General features: G+C 35.8%; 1 protein-coding gene across 6 annotated transcripts in view; it reads left to right on the top strand.

Moving 5' to 3' along the window:
* The window catches only part of RIMKLB (ribosomal modification protein rimK like family member B), a 50,918-nt gene that overhangs the window by 26,367 nt on the left and 15,050 nt on the right, over positions 1–9,501 (top strand). For all 6 annotated transcript variants that reach the window (XM_004717422.3, XM_045290502.1, XM_045290505.1 and 3 more), the window contains exons 3-5: positions 985–1,215; positions 2,779–2,865; positions 8,767–8,970. In XM_004717422.3, coding sequence (XP_004717479.1) covers positions 985–1,215; positions 2,779–2,865; positions 8,767–8,970 — 522 coding nt within the window. The remainder of the gene's footprint in view (positions 1–984; positions 1,216–2,778; positions 2,866–8,766; positions 8,971–9,501) is intronic.

Raw genomic sequence — 9,501 nt, forward strand, 5'->3', positions numbered from 1 at the left:
CGCTTTACACAATTGATGTGTGTATGGATTGGGATAACAGTTGTATGAGCCCCTAATAAAATGTTAAAAAAAAAAAAAAGAATGAAGCCAGTGGTAGAATTCTTCAATTTATGCATCACTGCCTTTAAGGGCTAGTGCATAAATTTGAATAATACTTGTATCAATTGGATTTCCTTATATGCAGACAGATATTATCCTATCACAAGGCAGCACTGTACATTAAAACAGATCTTTTGCTCTTTTTATCAGTGAATGCAACCCATCCCTCTTGATTATGTCATTCCCAGCTTAAACCATATTTTCTGGTTAAATATGACCAGTAAGTCTATTTCAGCTCACACATGCCTCGAGTATCTATTTTTAAGTGCTGTTTCATTTTTTAGTTCCAAATTTCCTAGATTCATAACTCGTAAATTCCAAGTCCCAATTACTGATGCTTGAAGCTGCTACTGCTTCTCATTTTGAGTCATGCTATACCAGCAATTGAAGGTCTCAGAGAATGCACCTGTTTATCAGCCATACTTCTTCTGAATGCTTTTCGGCCTAAGGGACTCATCTTCTGGCTTTATCTCTGACAATGTTGTGTTCTATTCATGTGATTTTCAGTAACTGACAGTGATTTGATGGTATCCATGGGGTTTTCTATGGCTAATTCCTCTAAGGTAGGCAGCCTGCTCTTCATAGAATTTTTTTTAGTCTGGAAACTGCTAAAACCTGTTCACTTTCATTGACCGTGCTGGTATTTGAAATACTGTGACATAGCATTCAGCATCACAACAACACATAAGCTACCACATACATATGACAAATTGACAGACAAGTGGTAGTTATTTTTCTAAGAAGGAATGTCTCCATTATAAACAAACATTAACAAATTAGTGGATATAGGTTTTTTTACCCTGCCTACCCTGCTTTAGTATGTTTCTGGTCCTCAATTGTATTTTTCCTTCTAACCTTTCTTATTTCAATTCCAATATATTACAGGGCTGCGGATTAATGGAGAACTAATCACTGCCTACCCCCAGGTGGTGGTAGTGAGAGTTCCAACTCCTTGGGTACAAAGTGATAGTGACATCACTGTTTTGCGCCACCTGGAGAAGATGGGATGTCGGTTAATGAACAGGCCCCAAGCCATCCTGAACTGTGTTAATAAGTTCTGGACATTTCAAGAGTTGGCTGGCCATGGTGTTCCTCTACCAGATACTTTCTCTTATGGTGAGTTCACTGACAGAATGTGTAGCTTAAACTTTAGAGAACTGATGTAAATAATAGCATTATGTGACAAAATGGAAATTTATGAACGTGGAAAAACCTCTCATATAGAGGTAACTTTTAATTCTAGCAAACTATGAAAATGTTGAATCACATCAAGATTTATTTCCATGATTAGGAGTAGATTAGGGTTTACAAACTTGTATAAAGCTAGATTGTAACTTTGCAGAGCCTAAGATCTCTAGAAAAATTCTGCTCTGCTGTTGTAGTGTGAAAATTCCTATAGACAATATGTAAACAAATACATGTGGTTTAATCTTTGTTAAAATACTTTTTATTTTTCTCTCATACATGCACAGAGATGTGGTTGTGTTTAAATACAATTCTGTTAAGTAATTTCTTGGTATCTTTTAACAGTTTTGTAATAACCCTAAACATTTTTATACTTTTAAAAATGACACATAGGTATAAATCATACCTACTGTGATTTATACCTATGCTTCTATAGGTATCTGTGTTGAGACTTGTTAAAAAAAATCAATCTACTATAAATCAGTACTCTTTATAAAATGTAACTAAAATGTCACAAATATGCCAGATTGTTACAAAAGCTTTTTTTTTTTACAAAAGCTTTTTGTGCTTCCTTTTAGTATTGAGTCACATATCAATTAACAACCAATTTTCCCAAGTGAGAAAAGGCACAGGTTATAGAATCATACTTATTTTTAAGATTCTAAAGGTGGGAATTCCCCGTGATTGTATAGCACATATGGATACAATTCCCTTTTTTTGTCAGTTGCCTCAAACGAGACTCATTTGAATAAACTGAAAGTGTTTTCAGATAGATATAGGTTATGATCAGTCTACAATTTTCATTTTTAAATAACGGAAAGGAGAAAAGGTTAAATTTTTAAGGTTTTTAAGGTTTAAGATTTTGGAACAGAATCTTAATATTTGTAAATTGCAAATTTATGTTGTTATAACTAACATCCATTTTACATTAATCTTGCTACTACTGTATATCATTTGCTACTGAGAAGTAGAAAAAGGAACTAAATTTCACACTGAGTAGTTAAGTCTAGAAAAAACAATGACTATTATCTGAGAAAGAAAATCACTAAGCATGTTTTGATGATACAGAGAATGCTGTGTGCACTCACATGAGCTCACCATATTGTCAACTTTCTTTAGTGACTGACTTCAGTTTCTTAATTTGATCAAGTAATTCTATATAATGTCACTTGGGTGATAAAGAAATGAGAATTTAGAAATTGAAAAGTGAAACAATCAGGAAGATGTGGTACCTGAAAAGTACTTAATTTCTTTTAAGTTGCATATCAGAATGTATATATTTGTAAAGCAGCTGTTATTCATTGTAAAAAATGTGTTTGTTTTAAATAGGCATTAATCATACTTTCAGCTTATGTTTCGTTCTCCAAGAAAAACAAATAGAGCTATAGGTTCTTACCATCCACCTTCCTCTACATTGTCTTGTGCTGCCGCCACCTTTAATGTAGATAAAATATATAGCTAAAGTTCTTCAATTTGTTTTGTTTTGTTTGCTAGGTGGCCATGAAAATTTTGCTAAAATGATTGATGAAGCAGAAGTATTAGAGTTCCCAATGGTAGTGAAGAATACGCGGGGTCATAGAGGTGTGTATGAGTTGTTATAACACAGGACTGTGAATTCTTGAAAATTAAGAATGCCTTTGAGAAATAATGATGAATAAGGGTGATTATATAAAGTAATTTTTTTCTTTATCAGATCAATGCAATTATTTAGATTTTCTATTTGCTTATAATTATTAACTAGTTTTCTGATTATCTAATAATGTAATTTATAACATTTGAAATAAATTGCAAAGACTAGGAAATTTATTAGCTACATGGTACTTCAAATTTATAGAAGTTTATTTTCAGTTCAGTTTGGCAAGACGTTATTTCTGTTCTTCTAGTGGATATTTTAGAAATGGTGACATGCATACTTAAACTGAACTTCAAGTTAGTTGGCACCTTTACTTCTGTACGATATAAGGATCTTTGATTACTAACCCCAATGGCCTCCTTTCTAGTGTATTGTAAATTATGTACTGGGTTTTTTTTAATGCAAAATAATTTATAAAAGTTTTTAGAGCTTATAAGATTTAGCAAGCTTCCTAGACATAAAACTTGTGTATAGAAATAAGTTGCATATGTGTACATGAAAAGCAATTAGGATTTAAATATTTTAACATTAGTTTATAAAACACTTAAATATATAAGGCAGCTGGGAATTAAGCTATTAAAAAGGTCAGTAAGACCTATTTGGAGAAAATTATAAAGCTTTATTGAAAGACATTGTAAAAGATAAAAAAGGATTATACTATATTCATTAATTGAAAGACTTGCTGTTTCATATTCTCCCGGAGTACGATGGGAATGTTTTTATTTTACACTGGTCAGTATGGTGGCACTTAAAGGATGGCGAGTGTAACTGAGGAACAGAAGAGTTGTGTGTGATTGCTGTTAACATACCATTGAATTGGATCCAACTCATAGCAACCGGATGTTCAACAGACAAAACATTGTCCCGTCCTGCACTATCCTCACAATTGTTAGTATGTTTGAGCCTATTGTCGCAGCCACCGTCTCACATCATCTCATCGAGATTCTTACTCTTTTTCACTGACCCTTTCCTTTGCCAAGCATAATGTCGGTCCCCAGTGACTGTTACTGCTGGTATATATCCAAAGTACTTGAAAAAGAAGTCTCCCATTCTTTTTCTTTTTCTTTTTCTTTTTAACCCCCATTCTTGCTTCTAAGGAGGACCCAGGCTATCTAGTTTTTCCAAGAGAGATTTGTTTCTACTGTCAGTCCATGGTGTATTTCATATTCGTTCCAATATCAAAATCCCAAGTTATCAATTCATCTTCAGTCTTCCTTATGTACTGTCCAGCTTCTCCATGCATATGAGGCTAGAAATGTCATGGCTTAGATCTGGTGGACCTTAGTGTTCAAAGTGACATCCCTTGTTTTTAATCACACTTTATATACACAGCAGACATGATTGCTTGATTTATGTTTATGTGATCATTGATTGTGGATCCAGCTTCTCAGATTATTTGCTGAGCATACAGATTGAATAAGTGAATGGATAGAATCATGTCACACAAACAAGGACCTTGTCCTGGGTAAAGTAGAGGGTCAGTGAAAAAAGAGACAATCTGGAGATGAAGTGACCCAGTAGCTGCAACAAAAGTCTCAGTACAGCAATTGTAAGGATATTGCAGGAGTAGACAGTGTTTTGTTCGGTTGTGAATTGAATCCTATCAATGGCATGTTCCTGATGTTAAATCGTGCCGTATTCACTTGCTCTGTTGGAACGACTGCCTCTTAGTCTATATCCAGCTTCTGCATGAACCTTAGGAAATTTTCTGAAATTCCCAACCTTCACAATGTTATACATAGTTTATTATAAGCCACACTGTTAATTCCTTTGCCATAGTCATTGAAATACAAGCAAACATCATTCTGGTATTCGCTACTTTTCAGTCATGATCCATCAGCAATAATATCCCTTGTTTCATGTCCTTCTGAATCCAACTTGAATTTCTGGCAGTTCCACATTAATGTGTTTTTTGTCTTCAGTAAAATTTTACTTCTGTGTCATATTAGGTATTCTTTTGGATAACACGCATTCTGTTGAGTCACCTTTCTTTGGAATGGGCACAACTATTGATCTTTTTCAGTTGGTAGGTCAGGTAGGTGCCTTCCAAATTTCTTGGCATAGACAAATATGAGCTTCCAGGTTGCATCTGTATGTCATAGAACATCTCTCCCTGGGTATTCCATTAGTTCCTGGACCCTTGTTTTTCAGAAATGCCTCCAGGACAGCTTGAAATTTTTACTTCATTACAATTGGTTCTTTGTGTTTAGCAGCCCGATGCATAACCATTATGCCACCAGGGCTTCAATAGCAGTGCCATAGATTCTTGATGTATGCTGTATCTTGAAATGGTTAGTTTGTGACTAATTCATTCAGGATACTGACTATTCTTTTGATGCTTCCTGCATCATTCAATATTTTGCTCTTAGAATCCTTCCATATTGCAACTCAAAGCTTGATTTTTTTTCTGGTGTTTCTCTATTGGATTTCTATTCCAGATATTTTAACATTTAATTAATTTATTTTATCTATTTGAGTTGCCCTTTGAAATCTATTCAGCTCTTTTGCTGCATCATTTCTTCCATTTGCTTTAGCTGTTTTCCAAATTCATCAGATGTCTGTGTCATCAGTTTTGTGCCTTTTTAGTGATCTTTTGCTTTCTTCATGTATGATGTCCTTGATGTCATGCCATAATTCATCTGGTCTTCAGTTATTAGTATTCATTATGTCAAATCTGTTCTTGATATGGTCTCTAAAATTAGGTGGTTATATTCAAGGTGATATTTTGGTTCTATTGAACTTGTTTTAATTTTGTAAGGCTTCAACTTAAACATGACTGTGAATTCATTGATGGTCTGTTCCATAGTCAATTCTTGGCCTTGTTTTGATTAATGATGCGAAACTCTCAAACATCTCTTTTCTACAGATATAGTCAGTTTGATTACTGTGTATTCCTTTTGGCAAGGTCAGTATACATAGTTGACATTTATATTCTGAATAGGTATTTCCAATGCATAGGTAATAGAAATTAGAAAATTCATACCATCTTGGTGTCATTTCTGTCACTAAGACCATATTTTCCAGCTATAATACATTTTTTGTTTTTCTTTTTAACAATACGTTTTTCTTGGTTACTAACTCACGTTTCAGTCACCAATAATTTTAGTGTAGCTTGATTGCAAGTCTGAGTTATTTTTGACTGGAGAAGTTGGTAGAAATCATCATTCATTCATCTTTAGAATTAGTCGTTGGTATGTAAATTTGAATATTCATTGTATTTCCTGGTCTTCCTTATATGGATATTATCCTGTCACTGACACTATTCGATTTGAGCACATCTTGATATGTTCCTTTTGACAAATGAATGTGCTGCTGTTACTCTTTATATATATATTTAATCATTTTATTAAGGGCTCATATAACTCATCACAATCCATACATATATCAATTGTGTAAAGCACATTTGTACATTCATTGCCCTCATCATTTTCAAAACATTTGCTCTCACCTTAAGCCCTTGGCATCAGCTCCTCATTTTCCCCTCCCTCCCCGCTCCCCCTGCCTCATGAACCCTTGATCATTTATAAATCATTATTTTGTCATATATTGCACTGTCCGACATCTCCCTTCACCCACTTTTCTATTATCCGTCCCCCAGGGAGGAGGTTATATGTAGATCCTTATAATCGGTTCCCCCTTTCCACCTCACCATCCCTCCACTCTCCCAGTATCGCCACTCTCACCACTAGTCCTGAAGGGATCATCTGCCCTGGATTCTCTATTTTTCCAGTTCCTATCTGTACCAGTGTCCATCCTCTGGTCTAGCCAGATTTTTTAAAAATCATTTTAGTAGGGGCTCATACAACTCTTATCACAATCCACACACACATCAATTGTGTAAAGCGCATTTGTAAGGTAAAATTGGGATCCTGATAGTGGGGCGGGAGGCAGGGAGGAAGCATTTAGGAACTAGAGGAAAGTTGTGTTTCATCATTGCTACACTGCACCCTGCACCATGGCTCGTCTCCCCGCGACCCTTCCGTAAGGGGATGTGCAGTTGCCTACAGATGGGCTTTGGGTCTCCACTCCGCACTCCCCCCTTCATTCACAATGATAGGACTTTTTGTTACACAGGCTGGTGTGCTTCTTCCATGTGGGCTTTGTTGCTTCTGAGCTAGATGGCCACTTGTTTACCTTCAAGCCTTTAAGACCCCAGATGCTATATGTTTTTTTTCTTTCTTTCTTTCTTTTTTTTTTTTCAAATGATACATTATTGGGACTATTTCTTTCTTCTTTTTTTTTGCATTAGGCCAGACATTTTTTTTTCCCCAGTTGTTTTATTAGGGGCTCATACAACTCTTATCACAATCCATACATTAATCAATTGTGTAAAGCACATTTGTACATTCATTCATTGCCATCATCATTCTCAAAACATTTGTTCTCCACTTAAGCCCCTGGGATGCTATATCTTTTGATAGCTGGGCACCATCAGCTTTCTTCGTCACATTTGCTTATGTGCCCATTTGTTTTCAGCGATCATTTCAGGGAGGTGAGCATATGATTTTTTGTTCTTTGATGCCTGATAATTGATCCCTTCGGCACCTCTGAACACGCAGGCTGGTTTGCTTTTTCCATGTGGGCTTTGTTGCTTCTGCGCTAGATGGCCGCTTGTTTACCTTCAAGCCTTTAAGACCCCAGACGCTATATCTTTTGATAGCTGGGCTCCATCACCTTTCTTCACCACATTTGCTTATGCACCTGCTTTGTCTTTAGAGATTGTGTCGGGAAGGTGAGCATCATGGACTGCCAGTTTAATAGAACCAAGTATTCGTGCATTTAGGGAATACTTGAATGGAGGCCCAGTGTCCATTTGCTACCTTAATACTAAACCTATAAATATATGCACATAGATCTGTTTACACATCCTCACATATAAATATATTTACATATGTACATGCCTGTGTTTAGACCTCTATAAATGCCCTTTACCTCCTAGCTCTTTCCTCTATTTACTTTTACTTTCCTTTTGCCCCACTATTATGCTCAGCCTTCATTTGAGTTACAGTAATTCCTCTGGGTTACATCACCCTTGGTCATGCCCTACACCCTTCTCACCACCGATGTGGATCACTTGTTCCCTTTTCCCTGGGTTTGTTAACACCACTACCTTTTCCCCCACCTCCACCCTCTCCCATGACCCCCCCGGAACTGTCGGTCCCGTTGGTTTCTCCTCCAGATTGTTCATCCAGCCTGATTTATTTAGGCAGACTTGCAGAGATAATAACATGCACAAAAACAAAACAGAGCAAAATCAAGCAACAAAAAACAAAACAACAACAAGCCAATGACAAAAAACAAAACACAACACGAAAGAAAAGCTTGTAGTTAGTACAAGGACCAGAATGATTTTTTGAAATAAGGATTTTAAAGTTTCATTGCATGTATTTTGGAGTATTACCAGAAAAGACCCTTCCTTGGAAAAGCATATCTTGCATGCTTAGTTAAGTAGAGGGCAAGTAAAAAGAAAAAGTTCCTTATCAAGATGGACTGACACAGTGGTTACAACAATGGAAGAAAAAATAGCAGTTATAAGAATGATGAATTAAAAAAAAAAAGATGAATAGTTATACATAGGGTCACTATCAGTCAGCTGATTTGATAGGCACACAACCTAACCTTAACTACATATACTCTACTAAAATGAGTTTGCAGTAGGAGATAATTTTGTTTTCATGCAGTCTTTTCCACTCTGTGTCCTATGTATTAGTTAAACAAAATAAAACTTTTAAAAAAATTGCTGTTGAGATTGAAGAGGCAGGTTGTCGGGAATTCAAAAAAATACAGGTAATACATATCACCTACCCACAATTTCATGCCTTAGTGTTTTTATTCTTTCTCTATCACAGGCAAGGCTGTTTTCTTGGCCCGAGATAAGCATCATTTGGCTGATCTAAGCCATCTTATTCGCCATGAAGCTCCGTACCTGTTCCAGAAATATGTTAAAGAGTCCCATGGGCGTGATGTAAGAGTGATTGTTGTAGGAGGCCGGGTGGTTGGCACCATGTTACGCTGTTCAACAGATGGAAGGATGCAAAGCAACTGCTCACTAGGTAAAAATCAGTGCAGGTATATTTGTAGCATATGTCTGTATAGTATATATTCATATAAACTAGTGATCTTTTTACTTAGCAAATTAAAAGCACTGTTTTTCCACATGTAAATGTGATTTGTAGACTTACCATCACTATAACAAATACTTATTTTTTTATGCAAACAATAAGCAATAGCTATGAGGATGGTGTAAGACCAGGCAGTATTTTTTTGCTGTTTTGAAATATGATATCATGAGTTGCCTCAGAGGCCCGTAGCAGTAACACATTCAAGGTTCTTTACCCACCACTGCTTTACTCCATATTTTCATCATCCCTTTCGGTCTTTATTCTTAGTCATTTGTTATACTAGTGTATTTCATTATTATTCATGGATCGTGGGGTTATGTGAGTGATATAGCTTCCCTCACATCTTTTTTTTCTTTCTCCCTCAAGGTAAGAATATTACCATTTCTGAAGGAATTCTTAGATTTTTAGAGAATCTTGACTTTAATTCTGTTGCCTTCTACGTTTCATTATTGAAGTTTAATG

Source organism: Echinops telfairi, unplaced genomic scaffold (assembly GCF_000313985.2).
Source record: "Echinops telfairi isolate 266 unplaced genomic scaffold, ASM31398v2 ScPeMD7_40;HRSCAF=151, whole genome shotgun sequence".
Taxonomy (NCBI): domain Eukaryota; kingdom Metazoa; phylum Chordata; class Mammalia; order Afrosoricida; family Tenrecidae; genus Echinops; species Echinops telfairi.